The 26,550-nt window shown below is 49.9% G+C and overlaps 1 protein-coding gene across 3 annotated transcripts in view; it reads left to right on the forward strand.

The window, feature by feature from the left end:
• Positions 1 to 26,550, forward strand: part of NOD2 (nucleotide binding oligomerization domain containing 2) — a 34,135-nt gene continuing 7,585 nt past the window's right edge. For 2 of the 3 annotated variants that reach the window (XR_004191349.2, XM_031680573.2), the window contains exons 1-8: positions 1 to 64; positions 4,733 to 4,996; positions 5,880 to 6,346; positions 12,978 to 13,083; positions 15,710 to 17,525; positions 21,846 to 21,929; positions 22,153 to 22,236; positions 24,611 to 24,694. Coding sequence is in view for 2 of the 3 variants with exons in the window: in XM_031680573.2 (XP_031536433.1) it covers positions 5,888 to 6,346; positions 12,978 to 13,083; positions 15,710 to 17,525; positions 21,846 to 21,929; positions 22,153 to 22,236; positions 24,611 to 24,694 (2,633 nt within the window). In the remaining variant the exon portion in view is untranslated. Of the gene's footprint in view, positions 65 to 4,732; positions 4,997 to 5,498; positions 6,347 to 12,977; positions 13,084 to 15,709; positions 17,526 to 21,845; positions 21,930 to 22,152; positions 22,237 to 24,610; positions 24,695 to 26,550 lie in introns of those variants that run through there. The other variant, XM_006207853.4, reaches the window with a different exon arrangement.

Consider the following 26,550-nt stretch of genomic DNA (forward strand, 5'->3'; position numbering starts at 1 on the left):
GGCGGGAGCCGAGTCCGGGAGTCGCAGCTCCCACGGCGCGTGCGGAGGAGTCAGTGTGCGGGGGGTGAGTGCTCCCGAGCCCAGCGCTGGGGCGGCGGGCAGACGGCAGGCGCCGAGGGGTCCGCCTCCGGCACTGGGACACCTGGCTTCTGAGCCGTCCAGGCCGCCAGGCTTAGGGAGGGGCTGCCTCAGTTTTCTCTTTGGGAGTCCCCGGGTCTAGATGGAAGGTGGAAGGAAAGGGGGCGTTTTGAGATTGGGGAGCCTCCTGCCGGGCTGTAGTTACAGAAGATGAGGAGCTTGGGGACGTGGAGAGAACTTCGGCCTCAGGAGCCTCTAAGGTCTGGAGAGAGGCTGTGATTTGGGGGTGGAGGCGGATGGGGGTGGGCGGAACGTGCAGGATGAGAAGTCCTGAGGTTCCGGGCGGGAATGAAGCCAGGCTTCAGGTCTGAGCAGGGTCTACTCTGTCCAGTCCCTCCTCTCTCCCTCAGTTTCCCCACATTTACCTTGCCTGTGAATGGGTGGTTGTAAGTGGGAGTGCCAGAGTGCCGGTTTGCTCTCTAACCCTACCTGTGGTCTGGTAACTCTCCTGGGAGTCTCCTGCCTCCTCCTCTTCCCTCCCTTGGTGGGTGTGGAGACCCTGGCTCAGCCCCCATCCCTGCCCAGGCAGGCCCACACCACAGCCTGCCAGCATCTCACCCTCTGTGCCTTCATCCTCTCCTTTGCTCTTCACATTGAGGAATAGCCATCTGGTCCTACTTGCTTTGCAACAAACTAAAAGGCCTTCCCATCCTCTCCAGGAGGGCCTCTCACAGCTGGACCCTTGGCTCTGAGTCTCCTCTTGCTTCTCTCCCTCTTTCTGAGCTCTTAGGCCATTCTCTGCGGTGGCCTCCATCTCCCCATGGGCTGTTCCCTGGCCACAGGTTCCTTGTCCCGTAGAGCGGAGAAGCTCACCATGTCACCAATCCCCTGACCCCTCTGTAAAAACCAGAGTGTCATTCCTGTTGCTTCTGCTCTCCTGTCCCAATCACTCTGCCGCTAAGTTTGTTGGTTACTCAGATCCCCTTGGCCAATCTGCACACTGGGATCTCAGGCGGGAAGGGACCCCATCTAGCCCACTGATGCCCCCACTCAGTGCAGGATCCCTCTGCTGCATAAGCTCAGTGACGGGGGGCTCATTACTTCTGAGGCACAGTTCAGTGTCCTGCTGCTCTGGCTTCAATTAGCTAAAATCTGTGGCTTGCAGATTCTACCTCTCCCTGCACTTCTGCCTCTGGAACCATGCAAAGTGAATTCATGCTTTTATTCACCCACACAGTCTTTATCAGTGCACTGGATGAGACACTGGGGATATAGTAATGAAAAAATCAGAAAAAAATTCCTTGCCCTCATGGGGTTTGTATTCTAGAAAGGAGTTGAACACCAGTCCAATTCGTAAATACGCAGTGTGTCAGGTGTTGAGAAGTACTATGGACAAAAATGAAGCAGGCAAGGAGGATGAAGTGTTGGGCTGGGTATTGTGATTTTATAAAGCATAGTCAGGGAGGGCCTCTTTGAGATCATGACAGTGGAGCAAAGCCTTGAAGGAGGTGAGGGGGGAGCTATGTGAATATCTGAGGGAGCAGACAGTGCGCCCACAGAGAGAAGAGTGTGTGCAGAGGCCCTGGGTCAGAAGCATGACAGGTGCGAGCAGGTCTGGCTTGTCCTAGAAACAAGGCCAGTGTGGCTGGGGCAGGGTGGGCGAGGATTAGTAGGAAAGGAGCACAGAGAGGTAAGGGGTGGAGAGTTGGGGATCCACTGCATGCAGTCTTGAAGGCCACTGGGAGGGCTTTAGTGTTCACTGAGTTTAGTGGGAGCCACTGGAGGGCTTTGAGCGGAGGCATCACCTGCTCTGACCTAGATGTTAGCAGGTTTATCTGGCTGTGGGCAAGAGATAGACTTTAGGGAGGTGAGGGCAGAAGGGTGGGGGAACCAGTGAGGGGATCACAGTTGTCATTCTGAGGAAAGACCATGAGGCTTTATACCCATGGCACAGAGGTGGTGAAAAAATATGAGATTTTCAGATTTGGGATGTATTTTCAAGGTAGGGGAGATAGGATTTGGGATGTATTTTCAAGGTAGGGGAGATAGGATTTGGGATGTGAGAGAAAGGTGGAGTCAAAGATGACCCAGAGATTTTTTGGCCTGTAGAGCAGACATCAGCTGAGATTGGAGCTGTTTAGGGGGAAGATCTGGAGTTTGGTTTTGATGACCATTAGGCAGTTGGAAAAGTTTAGTGGGGAGGTTGGAACTGGAAATAAAATTTGGGGCATCATCACCTTATAGCTGGTATTTAAAGCCATAAGAGCAGGTAAGCTCACTTAGGGAGAGAGTGATGCAGAGAAAAGAGATCCCACCAGGGAGTTCTGAGCTCTCAGCATTGGGAACCAGCCAAGGAGACAGAAAAGAGCAGCCAGTGAGATGGGAGGAAAAATCAGAGAGTTGGCGTTTTCTGGATGGCAGTCAGGGAGGGGCTTCAAGGAGGAGAGAGGGAGTGATTAACAGATGGTTTGAGTCTGCCTCTTTCTCCCAGTGCCCTGAGCCAGGGAGATGAGGACTGAGAATCCAGCAACCTGGAGGTCACTGGTGACAACTACAAAAGCAGCTGGAGTCAAGGGGGACACGGTTGGAGGGAATAGGAGAGGAGGACTTGAGGGCAGCAGTACAGACAACAGACAAGAAAAGCTGCTGTGAAGATGGACAGAGAAATGGGGTTGGATGGAGAAATTCCAGTATGTCTGTATGTTGGTGAGAACTGCTCTCCCAGAAAGAAGCTGGGTGAAGAGGACTACAATGGAGGCTGGCTGCTGAAAGTGAGGCGGATGGGTCCAGTGCCCCAGGGGAGAGTGGCCCCAGCTGAGAGCCCAGAGATTCCAGAAGTTGTGCTTCAGGGCTTCCCTCCCTCTCCTGTCTGCAGCTGCCTCAGGCTGAGACTGCAACACTTAAGCAAATCCATGGACTCAGGATTCCAGAGAACTGGGTTGGCTGTGTCTCAGGAGGAAAGAGGTGTCAGGACTTGGCTTGGGGATAAAAGAGGGCCCGTGTGGGGTGCCCCTTCCACTTGACCCTCTGTTTCCGCAAGGAAGTGCCCCTTTCTTTGTACAGACCTCACCTTCCTGGAGGAAAGACGATAATGACTCCAAAGTGGCAGTGATTGAAGTAGAGAAGAAAAGGCAGTGGAGAGAGGCTGATTTATTTCATCTGAAGAGGGGAAGTCTGAGCAGGGAATAAAGTGGCAAAAGGCAGGATTTTAGGGACAGTGTTTATGAAATAAGTGATGAGTGGACATCTGTTTTCTCTCATTCCCAGTGGAAACAGAAGCAGGAAAAACTTCAGTTAGACATAATGAGGAACTTCCTGAACTGGCTAGTGGGGACAGCAACAAGGCCAGGTCCTCCCTGCTAGATGAGAAAAGACAATGCCTTCTTAGAGACAGGGTGCTGGCCAAATTGGTTCTTGGAGATTCTCCTGGCTCCGAGGTTTCTGGAAGAAGGCCAGGACGGAGATGGGACTTTCCAGCTACAGGGAGGATAGAGTGCCAAACCTTATGGCTTGGGCCTGCCTCTTTCTACCGTTTCCCTGACATCACTAGCTGGACATGTGTGGTTCAAGCCATTTGGCTGACCTAGACTCAGTGTGTTTGGGAAGCGCCCCTGCTTCCTTGTAGCTTGTCCCCTTGTGGGCGAGCACATCTGTGGGTGTGTCCATCGTCTTGGGGTTTCCCCAGGAGGGAGGTAGGGTCTGTGGGCCAATCTAGACCTTCCAGTCCTGTGCCACGCAGCCTTACCTTCCTGCTCAAGGCCTGCCTGCAAATGACTTGGCCATGCCTGCTTCCCCAAGCCTCATGATCTTCGATGGGGGACAGGGTGGTCCAGGTTCTCCCATTGTGGAGGAGAGAGCAGCTGTCCATCCTCAGGCATCCTCTGGGTGAGAGGGGCAGGTGTTGTCCTATCTCATCTTAACTCTTCAATGTCTTTCATTCCTGGCTGTACACATGCCCTGCAGGCATTGGGTCAGAGAGAGAGCTCTGACCCAAATTCTGGGCTATTTCCGGAGGGGTGGGTGGTTCTTTTCCCTAGGACCTGGGAACGGGGGGTGATGGGGCTGGCATTTCCACAGCTGAGGACCACTCCAGGGTCAAGCCCAGAGCTCCTCCTACCCCCTCCCCCCGTTCTCTCCTCTCCCCTCTCCCCACCTCTACCCTCTTGACTCCTTTGCTTAGCAGTGGACACAGGGAGGAGGCCTGCTTGGCCAGAGAGAATTATGTCGCTTCCTAGGTTTATGGTGGCCTCTGCATCAGGGATGCCCTCCTTCCCAAGTGGCCAGACCCACGGGTCACCTCATTGCCTTGGTTTCCTCCTCTGGCCAGCACAAGGCTTCCAACCTAAGTGTTGGCAGCATTCTGAGCTGGGGACTGCTCCTTTCCCTTACTTTGGCTGGCACGCGAGGACAGGCACAGAATGTTCCAGCCCCTCCCCTCCTGCAGTAGATGTTCTGATTCATGAACATTCCCTCCGAGCCTCCCCTTGGCCCAGCCCTGTGCCAAGCTTAGCGGTGCCAGGATGAGTAAGACCCAGGTTTCAACTTGGGCCAGGAAAGGAGTTAGACACATAAACAACCAATAAGAAAGATGCAGTCGCTCCAGGCTCCTTGGCGTCTGCTCCCTTGAGTACCTTGGAATGTCCCTGTTTTGTAGAAAGAAGCTGGCATTCCTCTTCTTTCCATGCCTACGTCCTTTCGCTTTCATTTTCTGTGGGCACTACACCAGCCCACATCCCTGGACTCCGTGACAGTCGCAGAATAGACCTTGCTGAGATTTTCTCTGCCTCATGGGGACACTCCCAGGGCTGGAAGCTCCGTGAGATCGCCTCCTGCAAATCTCCAGAACCCTGAGTCTGACGGCTGAGCCCAGAGTAAGCCCCTGACAGAGGTGACAACACATAGTGTGCAGTGGTGACTGGTGAGTTGCGGGGGGATATGACGGCTTGGGCCTTTGGGAAGGGGCAGTGAACTGGGATCAGTGCACCCATAAGCTTTGAAGTGACTTAGTTTGTACCATGAGTTTTGCTTCACCTGGGGGAGATCTTTATAGCAGTGTTCTGGGTCTGCCCCGTGGGGTAGTGGTGGGTTACCTACAGAGTCATGGGCTCGGGCTCCTGTGGGGCACCCAAATAGAAGGGAATTAAAGGCATGCATTCTGGAGTTGCACTGCTTGGGTTCAAAGCCTAGCTCTACCTCATCTAGCTTTGAACCCTTGTCTTTGTCCAAGCCACTTAGCCTCTCTGTGCCTCAGTTTCTTCATCTGTAAAATGGGACTTCTCCCAGTACCTACTTCAGAGTGGTTGGGAGGGGTCAATGAAGTCACATGTGAAAGCACTTAGAATGGGGCCTGGCACATAGCATGTGGATAGTATGTATTAGCTATTATTGAAGAGAGAGCTGCCATAGCCTGAGTTCAACCAGCATGGAAGGGCCAGAGGCGCTACGGGCCATACGGCCTCAAAGAGGATAGATTCTCTGGTCCTTTGGGAGACATTGTTCCTAATATTAGCTCAAGCCTTTTTAAACTTCTTAAACAAGGGTTGAAGCCTAGATGTGTGAGCCAGGGGCCTTGATTTAACTCCTGACTGCTTCAAACCCTCTGCAAGACCTTGAGCTAGTTTTTTGCCTTCTCTGGTCCTCAGTCTGTACATCTGTACAGTGGGCAGCTTGGATTGGTGATGTCTCAGGGTAGAACCAGGGCTGGCTTGGACTTGGGGTTGGGGAGCTGACTTGCCCTCTTCCCTGCCCCCCACCTGCTTCCTGAGAAGTCCTTCCTGTATTGACCTCATTCTCCTCCCCAGATTGTGAAATGTGCTCTCATGAGGCTTTCCAGGCCCAAAGGAGCCAGCTGGTGGAGCTGCTGGTCTCGGGGTCCCTGGAGGGCTTCGAGAGCATCCTGGACTGGCTGCTTTCCTGGGAAGTTCTCTCCTGGGAGGACTATGAGGGGTTCAGCCTCCTGGGCCAGCCCCTCTCCCACTTGGCCAGGCGCCTCCTGGACACTGTCTGGAATAAGGGTGCTTGGGGCTGTGAACAACTCATCACAGCTGTGCAAAAGGCCCAGGCTGACAGCCAACCCCCCGAGCTTTCTGGCTGCTGGGACCCCCACTCACCCCACCCAGCCCGTGACCTTCAGAGGCACCGGCCAGCCATCGTCAGGAGACTCTACACCCACGTGGAGGGTGTGCTCGACCGGACGCAAGAGCGGGGTTTCATCAGCCAGTACGAAAGTGATGAAATCCGGCTGCCTATCTTCACGTCATCCCAGCGGGTAAGGCGCGTCCCTCTTGGCTAATCAGAATTCACAGGAAAACGGTGCTTAGTTGCCAAGACTAATTCTTGAAGTCAGCCCTACGGGGAGACGTGAGTCGTGGTGCTCCCCCTTTAAAGGTAGCCAGGCAGGGAGAAGTTGCTCTGGATTTCTGGTATCATACCACTTCTGATGAGAGGCAGTGTTGTGTCGTGGCCAGCGTCGTGGGTTCTGGAGTCGGGACAACATAGGCTCAAGGCATGTGACTTCAGACTTCTCTGTGGAAGCTCTCCATCCTTAATCTCTCCTGTCTCAGATTCTGCATCTGTGAAACATCAGTAAGGTTCTGGAGAGAATTCAGTGAGGTGAGCTGTGTAACACAATGGTGTCCACATAGCAGACACTCATAAGCATTACCTTTGGCTACTGTCAATTCTGTTTTCAGTGATATTCTGTACTTGTGCACTTTTATTGCTGTCTGCTTTAAATTAACAGCTCGACAGGTCATCAAAATTCATTTTATCAAATCTGTATTTAATAATTACTATAGCATGCTATGTACTAATATAGTTTAAATGCCTGCATAGGATTTCTAATATGAAATTACATTAGATCATAGACATTTGGAGTTGGGATATAATTGCCTCTGAAAATCCTATTCCACAAGGACAGAAGAGCATCTTTTGGGTATTTCTGAAACTCTTTGTTTTATTTTCCCCCAAATAGTGAACCTCAGTCCTCCTGTGATGCAAGTGGAACAGTCATTAATACCCCACTTTATGGATTAGGAAATCGAGGCCCAGAAAAGGGCTTGAATGAGCTTACAGTAGTTAATGAGAGGGCCACTGCTGGACCTAGTGCCTTGGCTTATTCATTCATCATTAATTTATTCATTCATTTACTCAACCAGAATCTATTTTGATACTTACTACATGCCAGGCTGTGTCTTAGAGCTTATTGTGTTCAGACCTTATATTATACGTAGTAGGTACTCAAGAAATACTTGTTGATGAAATACATGAATTGTTAGAGAGGAAGGATGTAGCTCAGTGGTGGAGTGCCTGCTTAGCACGCACAGCTCGTGGGTTCAATCCCAGTACCTCCATTAAGACAGAAATAAATAAGCCTAATTACCTCCCCCTCAAAAAAAAACCCGAAAGTAATAAATAAATTTAAAAAAAAGAAATACATGAATTATTGAATGAATGAATGAATGAAAGAATGAATGAATTAGAATAACATGAGAGTGATAAGATGATCTGGGTTAGGGGCTTTCTAGCCTTTCTTTTTAATCTATTTTTTTAAAATATGTATGTGGTGTCCAAGTGAGTTTAGGTAAGCCTAGTTGAGGCTGATGGAACAAGCCTGTCCAAAGGGTATATAGCTCAGCGGTAGAGTGTATGCCTAGCATGCGTGAGGTCCTGGGTTCAATCCCCAGCACCTCCATTAAATAAATAAGTAATAAACCTAATTACTTCCCCCCACAATAAAAGTAAAAAAATAAAAAATTAAAAAAAAAACTGGTTCAAGGTGGCCAAGTATTTATAGAGTAGACATGATGCGGTCCTCTCTCACTAGTGTACCTGAAACCTACAGTTGTACCCTAAGCACCATCTCCTTGAGCCTGGCCTTGTGGGAATTACAGAAGACGTGTAATTGGTATTTTTTGTGATCTGTTGCTGGGATTGAATCAGCCCACATGGTTATAGGATTGCACTTGTCATCTTTTTTTTTTTAATTGAGGTGTAGTTGATGTACAGTATTATGTGCTTTTTACCTTTGATCAAGTGTCCAACAGTGTGATCTAGTGTGGAATGCTCTGGGGTTTAGAGAAGGTGGCCTAGAACTCTAGGCCCTGGAGGGGACAGGCATGATTAAAGGAAGTATTTGGATGAATGAGGAAAAGAAAGTAGGAGAACTCAGGGATCGAAGGAGATGGGAATCAGAAAATATTCAGAACCAAACTATAGTAGGAATGTGATTTATGAAAATTTATGGGTTGCAGCTAAAACAGAACATAGAGGGAAATTTATAGCTTTAAATGTCTATATTAGGAAAGAAGAAAGGCTTCGTTTTAATGAGAAAAGAATCCATTAGCTCATTAAAATGAGGCTAATGAAAGGGCTAGGTAGACAACAAAAACATGGCGGATAGGCACTGAGATGAGCAGGTGGAAAGACAGCAGACAGGAAATCTGAGAATTACGAGTTTGCAAAGGAACTGAGCTGCCTGAGACTTCAGTTTTAGAATCCAGCTCTCTCTGAGCCTCCTGTGAGCTCTGGCTCTCTGTGATTCTCTAACTCGGTGGCCTTCCTTCAGTGGCTGAACTTCTGATTTAATGTGAGTGGTACCTGCGGTTTATCCAACTCCTTCCCCCGCTAATCCAGGACTGCCTTGTATAGTCTCATAAGTTGACCTTGTAATATCCTATGAAGAGGTGGCTGTCATGGATTGCAGGTTGAAGGCTTAAAAAAATGCTGTGAAATGAAACAAAGTTCAAGTTAAAGAACTAAATCCCTAACTACCCATTGGTACTATTTACTGAGGGAGTGTCTACTGTGTACCAGGCACCGTGCTTAGCCCTTTACATTTAAGCTGCACCACTGCCTTCCACCGGTGTAGTGTGGTTACACTCTTCCTTAACAATGCAGAAACTGCCCAAGTCACCCACTGAGAAGTGGCCCAGCCAGAATTTGAATCTATGCCCACCGGTCTCCAAAGCTTGTGGTCCTCTCTCTCTGACATGAAACACGGGTGCTTCTCATGTTAAATTTACTCATTTGGGCATAACAGTTGTTAGCAAACCTGAGTCTAAACACCAGCTGTGATACCAGCTGCCCATCTGACTCATGCAACTGCGGAAGTTGATGGGGCGAGTGTCAGATGGAATGGCTTGGCTCCTTCACAAGGATCTTAACTTAGCATGTTTAACTGGGGAAAGGTACCCACGCCTGCAGAAAAGTATCTACTTTCGTATGTTATGGTATAAATATGTTCCCATCACCCAGGTGAAGAAATAGGATGTTACCAGCACCTGTTCCCTTCCTCAATTGCAAGCCACTAGCCTGACTTTTGTGTTAATCATTTCTTTGCTTTTTTTCTGTATAGTTTTAACACCTTGTAAAATAAATCCCCAATGGATAGTTTTGTTTTGAAAAGCTGAGTAGCAAGCACAGACGTAGCTGTGTCAAGAAAGGGCAGGATTGTCTTTCCTTTTTAGATGAAGACTTCCAGGAGCAGGGAGGCTGAACAGGGTCTGGGGGTTTACAAGGGCCCATCTGCGAAGTCAGTGGGCAAGGTGATGAGTGAGTCCTGGGACATGGAGGGCTCACTCCAGCTGGTGGATCAGGTTGGGAAGATGCGAGTCAGGGGCTGGGTGTCCAGCAGGAATGTGATCAGAGGAAGTGGGCTGCTCTGGATGTTCAGTTGTAAGCTTGCCAGTGGCTCTTCCAGCATGCAGGACCAGGGCTAGGCTCAACAGTTCTGTGGGGTGAGGTGAGTGTCCTTAGCTGACCCAGGCAACATGGGCTAAAAGAAAGAATGATAGTAGACCATGGTACAGACAAGCCAAGTATTGGTAAGGGTTAGATCCAGGCCTGCCTGGACACCTAGGAGGTAACTGTTCTTAACATGTCTGAATCCTGAGTTACACTGCTCGGATCTCTCTGGACTGGTGGCCCTGTACTTGTAGTATGGAGCTGTCATCCAGAAATTTCTTGCATGGTCCTCTTGTGTTGGTTCTCCTGTACCTTTCTTTTTGTTGGTTTGCTCTATTTTGGTAGATCATGTCCTCCAGTCAGTTCTTTAGAACGAGTGTATGGGAGTTAAAATTTCTAAGCTCTTATATGTCTAAAAGTTCCCTTGTATTTGATTGGCAGTTTTCCTGGGTATAAAATTCTGCCATTTTGGCCATTATTTTCCTTCAGAATTTTTGAGAGCATTACTCCCTGATCTACCTTTTCCCAGAGAAGAATTGCTGGAAGAATTTCAAAACCAATGATAACTCTGGGAACTTGTAAAAATTTCCTTTGGTCCCTAACATTCTGAAATGTCACAGCTATGTGTCTTAGTGTTCTTCCAATGTACTAGGTCCCCAAGAAACATTTTGAATCTGGAAATTCATGTCTTTATGTTCTGGGAATTTTTCTTAATTAGTTTATTGCTGTTTCCTTCCTGTTTTTTCCTCTTCTCGCATTATAGAACCTTATTTATTTATCTATCTATTAAGTTTCAGGTGTATCATATCTATATACTTTACAAAGTGATCACCACCACAAGCCTAGTTACTATCCATCACTGTACCTTTGACCCTCTTCACCCATTTTGCCGACTCCCCAACCCCCTTCCCATCTGGTAACCATTAATCTGTTTTCCATGTCTATGAGTTTGTTTTTGTTTTATTTTGTTTGTTCATTTTTTTTAAGTTTCCACATATGAGTGAAATCATATGATATTTGTCTTTCTCCATCTGACTTATTTCACTTAGCATGAGACCTTCAAGGTCCATCTGTCTTGTCACAAATAGTAGGATTTATTTCTTTTTTATGGCTGAGTAGTGTTCCACTGTGTGTGTGTGTGTGTGTGTGTGTGTGTGTGTGTGTGTGTGTGTGTGTGTACACGACATCTTCTTTATCCATTCATCCATCAGTGGATTCTTAGGTTGTTTCCATATCTTGGTTGTTGTAAATAATGCTGCAATGAACATAGGGATGCAGATACCTTTTAGAATTAGTACTTTCATGTTCTTTGGATAAATACCCAGAAGTGGAATAGCTGGGTCATATGTAGTTATATTCTTAATTTTTTGAGGAATCTCCATACTGCTTTCCATTGCAGCTGCACCAGTTTAGTCCCATCAACAGTGTACAAAGGTTCCCTTTTCTCCACATCCTCTTCAAGTCTTTGAGTACCTACTGTGTGCCAGGTACTCTTCTAAGTGTTGGGGATACATCAGAGAACAAAACAAAGTAGAAAAAGATCTTTGTCCTGGAGATGCTCACATTCCAGTGATGGGGGAGATAGATAGGCAATAAGCAGAAGAAAAAAATGACAGAGTAGGTTAGAAAGTGATATGTACCATAGAAAATAAGTAGAGTGGGTTTGGGGCTTGACAGTTACAGGGGATGGTGGTTAAGTGATTGCAGTTTTAAACTGAGTGGTCAGGGAGAACTGAGGAGGTGAAATTTGAGCAATTCTTGAAGGAGATGAGGGAACGAGTCACGTGGATAGCTGGGGGAAGGGAATTTCGAATTGGGGGGACAGCAGGGCAAAGGCCCAGAGGTGGGAGCATGCTTGATATTTTCAGGAAACCAGAGGCTGGTGTGCTGAATGGAATGAGCAGGGGAAGAGGAGTAAAAGGTGAGGTCAGAGAAGTAACCAGCGTGGTCCAGATAGTTACAGCCAGGACTTTTGCCTGTTTGCAGCCTGATAGATTACAGCTGGACTTGGGCTTTTAATCTGAGAAAATGCTGGGACTGTTAGGATGTTTGTAACAGGAGTGGTATGACCTGGCTATCATTTTTAAAGAATTGCACTCTGACTATGGTGTTGAGTGTAGATTGTGTGTCTGGGGACAGAAGCAGGGAGATCAGATAGGCAGGCTTTGCAGTTTTCCAGGTGAGCAGTTATGGTGGCTTGGACTAGGATGGTGGAAGGTGACAAGAAGGAGTGGGGCTCTACAGCTGTGCATACGACATGGTAGACATAGACCATCCGGCTACTGAGCACTTGAAATGTGGCTGGTCCACAATAAAATTGTTTCAAAGACTTAATATGAAAGAAAGAATGTGAAATAGCTCACCAATTTTTGTATTGATTACATGTTAAAATGGTAATATTATAGCTGTATTGGGTTAAATAAGATACAGTAAAACCAATTTCTTTTTTTTTTGACTGTAAAAAATGTGACTAGTAGAAGACTCAAAATTGCACATGTGTCTTGCATTTGTGTTCTGCACTGTACTTCCAGTGAGCAGTGCTGTGCTGGATACGTTTTAGAGGTGGAGCCAATAGGAGTTGTTGGTGGATCTCAGGGGAGAGGCTTCAGGGGTGACTCCAACGCTTTGGAGCTGAGCAACTGGAAGGATGGGGGTCACATTATTAGCTGAGACAAAGAAGGCTATGGATTTGGCATGTGCATGTTGATTAGGACTTTAGTTCTGGATGTTTTAGGTTGGAGGTTAAGTTGATAAGACATCTAAGTGGAGATGGTCAATAGGCAGTGGATGTGCATGTTCAAGTTCCAGGTGAACAGTTCAGTTTGGAGAGGGGAATGTGGGGGTCATGTACAGACATGGTATTTCAAGGCTTTCGATGAAATCACCTCTCATCCAAGTGATTTCTGGCTTCCAGAATTGTTTTTTCTATCGTTGTAGGTTCATAGGTTTATGTATTTGTGTGTGTGTGTGTGTGTGTGTGTGTGTTTCAGTTATTCACTCTTCCAGTGGGTTTTGAGAGGCAGCCAGATTGGATATGTGTATTCAAGTGTCCATTTCACCATTCAATACTTGAGTGACTTCTTTAAATGCATCTTGTTGTTTGGATGTTTTTCTGACCTTTTATTGCGGTGGAAGAGAGATGCCCATAACATTGTAATCAATAGAAACCTTCCCACACCTCTCTGGAAAAATAATGACTTTTGCTTTCCCCACAGGCAAGAAGGCTCCTCGATCTTGCCACAGTGAAGACAAACGGATTGGCTGCTTTCCTTCTGCAACATGTTCAGGAATTACCCGTCCCTTTGGCCCTGCCTTTTGAAGGTATACATGTGTTCTCAGTTCATCAGAGAGGGGAAGAAAGGCTGTTCAGATTTGTGGCTGGGAACAAAAACTCCGTCATGAGACTCGTCAGTTAGAATCCCACTTACTGGCTGTGCAAACCTCCCTGAGACTCGCTGTCCTCATTTTAGGGGTGACACCACCACTGGCTCACTGGGCTATTAGAAGGATTAACAAGATTACTGTGTGTAGTATTAGGGTTTGCTTTTATTTCTTCCTGCACTGCAGGAAGCTACCGAGGGCTAATTCAGGTGCTCCTTACTAGCCGTACTCTCGTTATCTGTTCTGGAAAGATGTGGATACCCTTTTTTTAAAAATGGAGGTACTGGAGATTGAACTCAGGACCTCATGCATGCTAAGCATGCACTCTACCACTGAGCTATACCCTCCCCCGGTGGATACACTTTCTGATGGATGGTATCACTTGATCTCTGCAGTTTAGCTACTCACCATCAGAAACTCCGGAGCCAAATGGATTTAGACAATGTGGTATTTCATATTTCACATGGTCCCCTCCCCAACTCAGGAACGGGAGAGGCTTAGATAACACAGCTTGAACAGCACAGACATCCTGCCAGGTGCTTTATTGCTGATGTCTGTCCTTGGCGACAACCCTGAGAATTAGGTATTGTTTTCTTCACCCTACAGATGTGGAGACTGGGGCAGGGAGGTCAAGTGACGAGGTAGAGGAGGATGGATCTGGTTTCAGACCATCTGCTCCTCTGCTTTCTCTTAGGAGAAGAGATTGTCAGTTGTAAAGAGAGGATGCAAGCCTGATATGTCTTGTTCCCACGTCACTGTAGGGAAGGCTCATTGGCACCAAGGGCCCCTGAACTGTGCATGGTGCTGGCAGGTGGATTTATCACCCTGGACCCTGCCCTCTGGGCAGTGAGCCTGCCTATGGGGAGGATTCCCGAAAGCCTGTGCTTGGCGCCTGGGTGTGCACCATCTCACTTGAGAACAGACTGCGGGCATCGGTGCGTGACAGGGGATGCATAGCTCAGAGTGTGGTGCCGGCTTGGCCCTTGGTTAATGTTTGCTATTGATGTCATCAAGCACAGCTGGCTCTTCATGCGTTGTAACACTGTGCCATGGTGCAAAATCCCCCAGGGTGACAGTTCTAAAGGTGACGATATATGTTTATTTTTAAAATGAGAGATTTTTTTTCCTGGAGAATTTTGATAGCATTGGTAGCAGCTGGGAAACCTGTATAGGAAATCAGGGTATTAGAGAGGGAAAAATACATTTTATGGTCTTCATTCAGTGCTCCTGGTTTATCCAAGCAGCGCTAAAAGCAATGCCAATCATTAGCTTTGGGAACAGAAGAGGAAACACAATCACAGGGCACGTCCTTTGGACCACTGTAAACACAGCTTCCGTGTGCTGAGAACGCTCTGTGAAAATTTCCTGTTGGTTAGCCTTTGAGTTGAGAAAAAATGGGCCAGTACTTGGTTGGGGGCAGTGGGGCTGTGATGCTCTGAGGTCACATCACCCTGGGGCTCTGGACCATCACTTCCCCATTTCCTATAAAAAGAACTAAATCCTGACACAGGGAGTGGTTTGCACATGTTAGTGTTAGGATAATACAGAAAAAAACAGCAGCTTTTTGGACACATCCTACACATGAGCATTTTATTGCAGAGGGTTGTATGAAGAGGATGGGGAAGTGGATCTTGATCACGGAATCTTGTCCAAGGGCATGCCCTGGGCGCCTCAGTGACCCAGACCCCATCCAGTGCTAGGTCCACCTACATGATACACTTCCTATTTCAGGGCCTTTAATCACATCTTTTTTGCAAGCAAGTTAACATATTCACAGATCCTGGGGATTAGGATGTGGACATCTTGGACTGTTGTATCTCCCACACCCAATAATAATAATGATAATAAACACCATTTTGGGAGGGTATATCACCATTCTTCTAAGCTCTGTTTTATCTCATTTCTTCATAAAACAATCCTTGAAGGTGTGGATTGTCCCCAATTTTAGGGAAGAATAGTGAGGCCACAGGAGATGAGTGACCTGCCCCAGCTGGTAGTGGACCCAGGTTTCAAACTCAGGTGTTTCTGACTTAAGAAACTGGGCTCCCAACCCCTTAGATCTTTTGTTTCCCTTTAGAAGGACAACTGAGGCTGACTGGTAAAGGGATTTGTCTAAGGCTACCAAACCAATATGGTGGGACAGGCATCAGAATGTGGGTCTTCTGACCCCAGCGTGGTGCTCCTTCTAATATTCTACAGCTTTTTCTGATGTCAGTAATAATAATAGTGCTAAGTAGTATCTTTTGAGCACTTTGTGTTGGACACCGAACAAAGCACTAAACAATGTATTATCTTCACTGATCCATGGTTTTTCACGTGGGTCCCTGCCTGCGTAAGGTAGTAAGGTAGGGACCATTTCTTCTATTTCACAGGGGAGAAAACTGAGGCTTAGGAAGTTTACATGACCAACCTCAAAGTCCACAGCTTGTGAGTGGAGAGCCAGGACGGGTGCCGCCGGCCATTCTTGCCCACATGTGACGTCCCCTTCCCTCCGGCAGCCCACTCTCTGGTCAGGCCTCATCTTCATCATGGTACCGCCTCATCTGGTTCTTCTTCCGTCTTCCAGATGCCGCCTGTAAAAAGTACATGACCAAGCTGAGGACCACGGTATCTGCTCAGTCTCGCTTTCTGAGCACCTACGATGGGGCAGAGAATCTTTGCCTGGAAGAAATATATACAGAGAATGTTCTGGAGATCCGGACGGAGGCAGGCACGGCTGAACCTCTGCAGCAGAGCCCTGCCACCCTGCGCCTGGAGGAGCTCTTCAGCACCAGAGGCCACATCAACGGAGACGCAGACACCGTGCTGGTGGTGGGCGAGGCGGGCAGCGGCAAGAGCACGCTCCTGCAGCAGCTGCACCTGCTGTGGGCCTCGGGGCGGGGCTTCCAGGAATTCCTTTTCGTCTTCCCATTCAGCTGCCGGCAGCTGCAGTGCCTGGCGAAACCGCTGTCTGTGCAGATGCTGCTCTTTGAACACTGCTGTTGGCCCGACCTTGGCCAACAGGACATCTTCCAGGTCCTCCTTGACCATCCCGAGCGCATCCTCTTAACCTTTGATGGCTTTGATGAGTTCAGGTTCAGGTTCACGGATCGCGAGCGTCACTGCTCTCCCACCACCCCTACGTCTGTCCAGAGCTTGCTCTTCAACCTTCTGCAGGGCAACCTGCTGAAGAATGCCCACAAGGTGTTGACCAGCCGTCCGGATGCGGTGTCAGCAGGCCTTAGGAAGCATGTGCGCGTGGAACTCAGCCTCAAGGGTTTCTCGGAAGAGGGCATCGAACTGTACCTGAGGAAGCGCCATCGTGAGCCTGGGGTGGCCGATCGCCTCATCCGCCTGCTCAGAGCCACCTCAGCCCTGCACGGTCTGTGCCACATGCCTGTCTTCTCGTGGATGGTGTCCAAGTGCCACCAGGAACTGTTGCTGCAAGGCGGAGGGTCCCCAAAGACCACCACGGATATGTACCTGCTGATCCTGCAGCATTTTCTGCTGCACGCCTGTCCCCCAGACTCAGCTGCCCATGGTCTGGGGCCCAGCCTGCTTCGGGGCAGGCTTCCCACCCTCCTGCACCTTGGCCTCCTGGCTCTCCGGGGCCTGGGCACGTGCTGCTATGTTTTCTCAGCCAAGCAACTGCAGGCAGCATACGTCAACAGTGAGGATGTTTCTCTTGGTTTCCTGGTGCAGGCCAAGAGGGCTGTGCCCGGGAGTACGGCCCCCGTGGAATTCCTGCACATCACCTTCCAGTGCTTTTTTGCTGCATTCTACCTCGCCCTCAGTGCTGACATATCTCCATCCTCACTCAGGCATCTCTTCAACTGCCACAAGCCCAGCAGCTTGCCGCTGGCCAGGCTGCTGCCCAAACTGTGCGTGCGGGGCTCGGGGTGCAAGGAAGGCAGTGTGGCTGCTTTGCTGCAGGAGGCTGAGCTGCACAACCTCCAGATCACAGCGGCCTTCCTGGCAGGGCTGTTGTCCCAGGAGCACCGGGACCTGCTGGCCGAGTGCCAGGCATCTGAGAAGGCCCTGCTCCGGCGCCAGGCCTGCGCCCGGTGGTGTCTGGCCCGCAGCCTCCACAAGCACTTCCACTCCATCCCACCAGCCGTGCCGGGTGAGGCCAAGAGCATGCACGCCATGCCCGGGTTCATCTGGCTTATCCGGAGTCTGTATGAGATGCAGGAGGAGCGGCTGGCACGGGAGGCCGTGCGTGGGCTGAATGTCGGGCACCTCAAGCTGACGTTCTGCAGTGTGGGCCCTGCTGAGTGTGCTGCCCTGGCCTTCGTGCTGCGGCACCTCCGGCGGCCTGTGGCCCTGCAGCTGGACCACAACTCTGTGGGCGACATTGGCGTGGAGCAGCTGCTGCCTTGCCTCAGCGTCTGCAAGGCTCTTTAGTGAGTGATGCTGGGCGATGCTGGCTGGGCACGGTGGGAATGCCAGCATCGGGATGCAGGTATGGGAGCTCCGTGCTGGGATCCGGGAGTCTGGGCCCAGCCCCAGCCCTGCCACCCCTTCTGTACAACCGCAGCCAAGTCCCTTCCCTAGTCTGGGCCTTAGCTTCAACATAGGATAACAATGGCCATAATTCACTGAGTGTCCCATGTGCCAGGCTCTGTGTTACACACGGCCCAGAATTACCTCCTTCTGTCTCCACGACCACCCTGGGCTGTAGGCAGAGATGTTATTATTTCCGTTATCCTCAATTTGAGGCTCCGAGAAGCGAGGTAACTTGTCCAGGGTCACGCAGGACATGGCAGAGCTGGGATTCACAAATCACATCTTTCTGATAACAAGTCTTTGCTCCCCACAAGCAAGCTGCCTGTGGATGGGCTTCAGAGGCACTAAGGCAACCTGGAAATCACAGGCAAGTTTTGTGTCACGTGTGTCTGTGTTAGGAACTACTCCCAAATCGGAGGTGACTTGTGCCTCATGAGACACTTTATTTTATTTCATTTTTTTAAAGTTTATTTATTTTCAAAATTGAAGTGTAGTTGATTTACAATATTGTGTTTGTTTCAGATGTACAGCAAAGCAATTCGTGACACATACACATATGTATATATCTGTATTCTTTTTTCAATTCTTTCCCATCCTAGTTTGTTACAAGATATTGAATATAGTTCCCTGTGCTGTCCAGTAAATCTACTTATTATTGTTTATCTATTTTATCTATTTTTATATATGGTAGTGTGCATCTGTTAATCCCATATGATCCCCATGAGAGACTTTAAAATCCCAATGAGATGGAATTTTGACACTCAAGAGATAGAAAGTGGCCACAGAGCATCACCTGCTTTTTTTTAATTCCTTATGAAGCGCAGAGATTTTGGCACTGTCCTGCCTGCTTTCAGCCCCTTGTCGAAGGTGTGAGCTTTCCCTCAGAGGAATGGCTGTACCCCAGCACCCATGGGCCTCTCTGTACATCTTGGGCCAGGCAAGGGCAGAGGGCATGCTGCGGGCACCCCAGCTTCCCTTACAGCCTTGCAGGGGATGTCCTGCTCCCTATTTTAAACCTCTGAGAAAGCAGAAGTTATACCTCAAAGTTGAAATCAACTCACAGCCTCCCAGGGCTTTTGGTCTCCCTCAGGTGACCTTATTTGACCCTGAGCAAAGGATGAACCTCTTCTTGAATGTATTAAGGTGACACACCTTCTCTGGGGCAAAGCAGGAAGATAGGAAGAGTTTATTCTCCATCGAGCAAACACATGAAAGTCTACTAGAAACCATGTGGTGGTCCTTGCTGTCCCTTACAGAGGGACCGTGGTCGTAGGTTTATAAATATAATGCAATAATCATGTAATATATAGCACACCATAGTTAATATATAGATGATAAGAGTTAATATATGTGATAAGTATGAATGTATCAGGAGGAAGCTGAGGACACTTAAATTGGATGCTTTGAGGAGAGTTTAACAAAGGGACTGTTTACAAAAGCTTGGGCAGGAGTTAGAAGAGCAGAAAGGGGCAGTGAAGGGTCCTGGGCTAAGGCAGTGGGGCTGGGGTGGAGAGAGGGCCGTTAAACTCCTTAGGCCTGAAGTGGGGGCGGGCCGAGTGGTTCTTGGCTGAAAGGACTGAGGCTGCACAGTGTGAGGGTGAGGTCTGGGGGCAATCCCTGGCCTGTCCTCTCCTCCCTACTCTTGCCTTAACCCACAGGGAGCCAGAGCAGGGGGTCTGCTGATGTGGTCCAGGACCGAGAGCCGGGCAGGGAAGGGGGCAAGAGCATCTGGCCGGGTGGACACAATAGGACAGCACAGTGCTTCCCTCGGAAGGAGGAACCTGGTATTTTCACCCAGGAATTTGGAGAGCTCTCTGTGGGCGCTGTTTTCCTGATAGAATTGTGAATGTGCATTTTTCCGGAGAGTGGACTGGTAGTTCTCAGAGGAGTCCTTGAACCCCAAGAGGTCAGGAACCACTTGGCCTAGGTGGTCCTCGCAGATGGATCCCTAGCATGAAGGGACCCCCCCGTCCCTGGGTGGGAAGGCCCACGTGACTCCCCGGGTGTGTGGAAGGGCTGAGTGGAGGCTGAGGGCCAGCCTCTCTTTTCAGAGAAAGGTGAGGATGGTCTGATTCTTGTGCTCAGACTGTCGTGTGCACCGGGGCTTGTGGAAATGCAGAGTCTTGGGCCTGTACTCAGCGGTTCCCATTCTGTAGATCCGAGGTGGGGGCCCAGGAATCCCTGTTTTTAAACATAGTGATTCTGAGCGGGGAGGATATAGCTCAGTGGTAGAGTGCATGCCTACCAGGCACCAGGTCCTGGGTTCACTCTCCAGCACCTGCATTAAAAAGAAGAAAAGAAAAGAAACAAAACCTAATTACCCCCCCACCAAAAAAAATAAAGAAAGAAAGTGATTCTGACACAAGCACTTTAGAGACCACCCTGTGAGGACCTGTGGGAACCTGCTTGATTTTCCCCTGGCAGTGAAAGTCCCTGACCAAGTTCCGCTGCGCTTTACCCCACACACACTTAGTACTGAAACTGCCATTGCTGCCGGGGTCGGGGCCGGGGGGGAGGGGAGGTGTGCAGACAGCCATGAGGTTGCTGCGTGGGCTTTTCCTGTGTGTGTGAGGCACAGGGACAGAGAGGGAGTGAGGGAGGGGGTCAGAGAGGCAGAGAGAAAGAGACAGAGGCAGGGAGGGAGGAGGGAGAGAGAGAGAGAGAGAAATTTCTCTCCCACGGTGCCCAGCCGCCTCTCTCCCACTTCAGACGTTCCTATGCCAACCGAAGTCCTCAGACGTCAGGAAGCCCCATGCACGAAGTGCCCCTGTGCATGTAGGTTTCTTTAGACCCTGCTTCTGACTCTAGGTCTAGGCGATGGCTTTGAAAGTTTGTTGACTGTGACCCGCAGTGAGAGAGGGTGTGAGCAGGCACGCAGGCATGTAAAACTGAAATTTCACGAAATGACTTTCTCTGATTAACCCGGACACACTCTGCTCTCTTTTTTCTTTCTGTTCTTTTTGTGCTTAAAAATCCTGCTCAGAACCGTCCAAGTTGATTTTGTGACTCCCCAGTGCGTGAAATCTGACCTTAGAGCCCAGAGCAGGTGGGAAGGGAGAGGGTCGTATAAAGTCGTGGCTAAGAGTGGGCTTTGGAGCCAGACCATCTAGCCCCAAATCCCTTAGGAGCTGTACAACCTTGGTGAAGTCACATCACCTGCTGTGCCTCAGTTTCTTTCTCTCTGTTGGACATTGTAATAGTACCTACTTCGTGGGCTGTGAAATTTAAATATCCTTACTATTGGGACATGCTGAGGACAGCCCTAGGATGGCAGACAATCCATTTGTGCGAGCGATCAGATTACAGGTAGCTTTGACTATGTGCCAGGTGCTCACAGCTTTTACTGTGTGCACTGTCTCTTTAAATCCTCACCAGAACCCAGAGAGGTCAGTAATACTATCCTTTCTTTTTCACACAGATGAAGGGACCAACAAATAGCTAGTAGGTGGCTTCCCAGGAGCAGAACTTCCTTTAAGGGATCTCAGAGCTTGAGGTATTAACCTTTAAGTCAGGACCTCCCAAGATGGCCTGAAGAGGCAGAAGCTTGGGCGCAGTTACTAACATACACAGATGTCTGAGCCCCAGCTCACACATGCAGACTCAAAAATTGCAGGCCAGGGTCCTGAGAGTCTGTATTTTAGGGATGCTTTCAGATGATCTTGTGATCAGGTGAGTTTTGGGAACACTGCCCTCAGGGGAGCGTCAGAAGAGACCTGACAGGCAGAGGCTGGCCTATGGGAGCATTAACGTTGCGGTTAGTGCTGGTTTTTTAAAGTTTTGGCCTAACTTGTTTAACTGGTGGTCCTTCTACTCCCCTGGATGGTGGCCTGTCTAGTTCCCACTGCGCCCTCCCCTATACCTGCTCCATCCCACCACAGAGCCTTCGTGATGCTCCTTTCCCTTTTACAAGCTAGAAACAGTGCCTCCAGTTAGGTAGTGCCTTTCCGAGGCTTCCAGTGCTCTTTTGCAGGGCCTCTGGGTCCCCACTTCTGGAGTCACCCGCCCCCCGCGCAGAGTACGTGACATCAGCACCCTGGCCAGGCAGGGGGGAGTCTCCATTTTCCGGGGTCCTCCATCCTTGTGGCGTTTCCCAGAAGCACAGACGCTGATGCTTCGGGGTTGAGCGAAGGTCTCTTTTGGGATTTTGTTCTTTTTTTTCCCCCTCTCTCATCTGCTTTGATTTCAGGTTTATCTTTATCTATTTTATCTGTTTGTAGCTTGCGAGATAACAACATCTCAGACCGAGGCATCTGCAAGCTCGTCGAACATGCTCTCCACTGTGAGCAGCTGCAGAAGTTAGCGTAAGTCAGGCTGGGCGGACGTTGGGCCCCACATCCCCAGCCTCACTCCAGGCTGTGCCACCTGGGCAGCAGCTGTGAGCGAGGGCCGGACCAGGCCAGGTGTGTTTGCATGCCTGGAGGGCGCAGGGGACTCCTGTCCTGAGGGAGCTGGCTACCTGGGGTTCAGGTGGTCACTGTCCACTGTGCCTTGTCTCCATATCTCCTCTCTCTTGGAACTTCCCAGTCTATTCAACAACAGATTGACGGACGGCTGTGCACACTCCATGGCTAGGCTCCTTGCACGCAGGCAGAACTTCTTGGCATTGAGGTGAGCCTGGGGCCCCCCTACCCCTGGAAACCGCTTTTTGTCCCCACAGCTGAGTCAGTTTGGTCTGGTCTTGGCCCTGGTTTGGCCCGTGTGGTGCACAGGATCTGCTGGCTGAATACAGGGCGAGTGTCTCATTTTGAGGAGAGTTTCACCAAAGCTGTGACCTCCCCAGCAAACTCTGAACCAGTCTGCTGAGGCTTCCTGCCTTTTGACCTTCAGCCCCCAAGGGCTGAAGAAGGTTTCCAGGACCTTTTTCTTCCTTGTGTCTAAAATGTTGCCAGCTCTCTGGGGTTCACAAGTTCCCTAAGGTACGCTGAGCACGTGCTAGGCACAGGGAGGAAGGCAGCAGTCGCTTGCCACCACAGCGGTGGCAGCCAGTTCCCCGAAAGCTCTCAGAAGGTCCTTTTACTGCATGGTGGGTGCAGGGTTTGCACCCTAGTCTGGAAAGTCTGCATTTCTGCAGCTCCTGAACCCCTTGGTCTCAGCTGGAGTTTCTCTTCTGACTGGTACCATTACATTGCCCTTCCAGCTGGTCCCAGTTTGGCCTGGCTTCTCTTTCTCTCTGGGATCATCTTGCCTCCTGGATTTATGAGGCAGTAAAAGAAGACAAAGTGAAGACTTGCTTCCATCCTTTTGGGGATGGGAGCTGCGGTTTTTAAATTGCTGACTGTGTAGCTCAGGCTCAGGGCTGCTAAGGCCACCCTAGAGCTGTCATTCTGTGCCAAGGACTCTCTTCTGCCACTACTACTTGCTCCCATAGACTTAGAAACCTGAGAGCCTCTGTGGCTTGAACCAGTTGGCCCAACCTCCAGGGAGGGCTGTAGGGTGGCAGAAAGGTGCTGCACCAAGAATGTGAGGCCTGGGTTTTGGGTTAACGTAGCATCATTGTTGAGAGCCAGGGGCTCTAGAACCAGACCAGCATCTCCGAGATTTGCATCCTCATTAGCTGTGTGACCATGGGTCAGCCCAATATCTCTGTGCCTCTGTTTTCCCTTCTATGAAATGGGGATTGGGGAAGGGTATAGCTCAGTGGTAGAGTGTGTGCTTAGCATGCATGAGGTCCTGGGTTCAATCCGCAGTACCTCCTCCAAATATAAATAAATAAATAAACCCAATCACCTCCCTCTCATAAAAAAAAATGGAGATAATAATTATAACTACCTTATAGTTCTTGTGACAGTTAAGCAAGTTGATATACAAAAAGCTGGTACAATATAGTAAGCGCTTTATATAGTGAACTTGGTGCCTGAAAGATGGCGGGTAAATCATGTAAGTTCTCAGCATGTTTATCCTATTAGTCCAGCCCTCCAAGGGGGAATTAAAAAAATTTGTTGGGGAAATGCCTGTGAGGGGAAATTAGGGAAGGGAGCTGGGGGAGGCTGAGAGGATCAGCTGACTGCAGTGCAGGTCTGACCCTGAGTGATGGAGAGAGGGAAGCAAGGAAGGTTGGGAGGAAGAATCTTAGACTCCAGTGCAGTTCGGAGAGAGGACAGAAGGCTGCTGGGGAGTCCCCCAGCCAGCGAGCCCAGCAGAGGGGTCTCATGTCTCCCAGTCCCAGGCTGGGAGCGGCCTGTGGGAAGAGGGACTTGGTGCAGAGGGGACATTGGACCTCCCGGCACAAGAGCTGGGGCCCTTAGTTACACACCTAGGTCAGTGACCTGAGAGGCTGCCACACCCCTTCCGGAAGGGGATAGTGATAATACCTGCCTTCTAGGATTATTGTGAGCCAGAGTGGCTTCAAGTGTTTGAAAGTTCTTTGAAAGATGAAATCGTATTATTACTGCAGGAAGCCTGGGAGCTGTGGGTGAGATTTCTGGGGACCTCCCTGAAACTCTCTGAGGTGTATAGATTTTGCTGAAACCCCCTCCTCAACCCCTGCCTGAAGGCTTTGAGGATCCTTTCCTCTGTCCAGCCACCTGGGCCTGCCCCAGGCTCTTTCCAATCAGGTAAATGCTACCTGCAGTGACAGTGGATCTGGGAAGGCTGCAGGGGGCTGAGACGGGAGGAGATGTGACAGTGAGTCACCCTTGTCCTCTGGGGAAACCACCTCCGTGGACAGCTGCCTGTTGGTGCCTGTTGGTGCCTCTCACACGGCTTTGCAAAACAGGCCCTTTCACTACTTTCCCTTTGCTGGTGGAAAATGAAGTTGCAGGAGCCTTGAGGGAGCTCCCTGAGCACACACAGCACCCATGCACTTGCTCAGCTGGAGCTAGAAGACCGGTTCCCGCATCCGGCATCCTCCAGAGAGGTCTTCAAAGCTTTCTTCTTTGTTTCTCTGTCCAGGCTGCGCTTTCCCCAACCTGACCCGGGCCTCAGGGCACTAAGGGTCCCTGTGTCCTCTCTCTTTCTCAGCCTCCTCTGTCTTCCCTTCCAGGCTGGGGAATAACCGCATCACCGCTGCAGGAGCCCAGGTGCTGGCCCAGGGGCTCAGAGCCAACACCTCCCTGCAGTTCCTGGGGTAGGTGGGATTCTGGGGGGAGGGGGCGCACAGAGGGGTTTGGGGCTTGTGAGGATTAAGGGGCAGGTGACATGAACCCTTTAGCCAGAAAAGGACACTCAGGTTGCAGTGGGGAGGGTGAGGCAGGGAGCGAGTGAGCGGCCTGAGCTGCCTCTGCCTTGCTTTTCACTCAATAAACAGGAAGTTCAGGATGTCAGGGCTGGGGGAGGGCAGTGCCCATGAATGGCAGCAGGAAACCCTCTGGTCCTCGATAGTGCTCGGGTTGTCCTTCTCTCCTTTGTCTGTCCCTTGGAGCCACTTGGTAGTTTCTGAAGAACGCCATTGTCTGGGCCCCACCCCAGACTAATTCAATAACATATCTAGATGCCGAGGTCTAACAATCAGTCATTCTGAAAGGCTCCCCGGACGATGTGCAGCCAGGGGTGAGAACCAAGGAGAGAGAAAGAAGTGGGGAAGGCGTGACACTGGATCCAGGATGGGAGGGGGCTGCGCCAGGTCCTTCAGAGCCCTTGTTTCCTGTGGCCACGGCTGGGCCTGCCAGGGAGGGGGAGGGGAGTCAGACACAGGCAGGGAGGGCAGTCCCGCAGACCGCCGCAGGGCCCCCAGAGGGGGCTTCCTCTGTTTGCTGGGCGGAGTGATGCCCCCGGGAGGCCCCTCTCCTGCCCTGTCTTGCCCTGGTGTGAACTAGGATCTATTTGACGACAACTGGGAGTTTTAGAACCCAGGGCTGTAGGAAGAAAGAATAACCTTCAGGCCCAGGTGTTCCAACCCACTTTACAGACAGGCAAGCTACCCACAAGCTCCGTTTGAGCCCAGAATGGGACCGTGTTGCTGGAAAGAGCAATACCTTTTCTGAGATGCATTAGTAGCAGCAGAGAGTCTAAAAAAGGGTGGCCTCAGCCTCTCTGAGCTCTTTCCTGCTTGAGGTCACATCTGACACATCTGGGGTGTTTATCTTTCAGCATATTTATTAAGGCACCTGGCTGGGTCAGGGCCTGTGCTGAATAACCCCCAGACACTGTCATATGATACAAACTGTTCTGTTAACTTGCATTTTTTCGCCTTAACAATATATTACAGGCGTTTTTGTTTGTTTGTTTTTCATGTCACGTGACCTCATTTTTTAAAAAGAATAGCTGCTTCATATTCCAGTGCTTGGCTATTGTGATCGCTCTCGCTGGTCTCACGGTGATGCACACTTTAGGTTGTTTCCAGGGCTTTTGCTGTTACAGTCTCACATCCCCGGAGTGCAGAGCAGTGCTGGCACAGTGCCAGAGATGAGTAACTATTAAGGAGTGAGAGTGTAGTGAACATCCCAGTGCCACTGTCTCTGTTCACGAGGGCACCTGCAGGTCCAGTCTAACTGCCTGTATATAATAGGGCCGGGTCCCAAGGTATGAGCTGGACTCTACCTTTGAAAAGGGGTGTTTCCAAATTACGGTGGATCTGAGGAGGATGAGTCAGAAGGTGAAGGAGTAAGACATTGTAAGGGAACTGGGGTTGTAGAGGAGGAGCCAGAGGTGAAGAGCTGCCTGCCTTGTTCTGGGTGGTCCCAGAGGTGGTTAAGGACTTGTGGGTGGCAGTTAGCGGAAGCAGGTCTGACACTCATGCCAAAAAAGAAAAGTCCCAGCCATGAATTGCCATTGAGAGTGAATTCCCCGTTCTCTGAGGGTATACACTGGATGGCCTTCTAATTATTTTGTAAGTCTGATTTAAAGAAGCTAAAAAACCCATTTGGAGTGAAGTTTGGCTGTCTCTCCAAAAAGATGGAGGCAGGTCCACTTTGCTGGGACCTCAGAGTCCCCCTGAGACCTTTCTAGGGTTGAGTGGTCCTTCACCTCTGGCTGGGGCTGTAG

This window comes from Vicugna pacos, chromosome 9 (genome assembly GCF_048564905.1).
Source record: "Vicugna pacos chromosome 9, VicPac4, whole genome shotgun sequence".
NCBI classification, from domain to species: Eukaryota; Metazoa; Chordata; class Mammalia; order Artiodactyla; family Camelidae; genus Vicugna; species Vicugna pacos.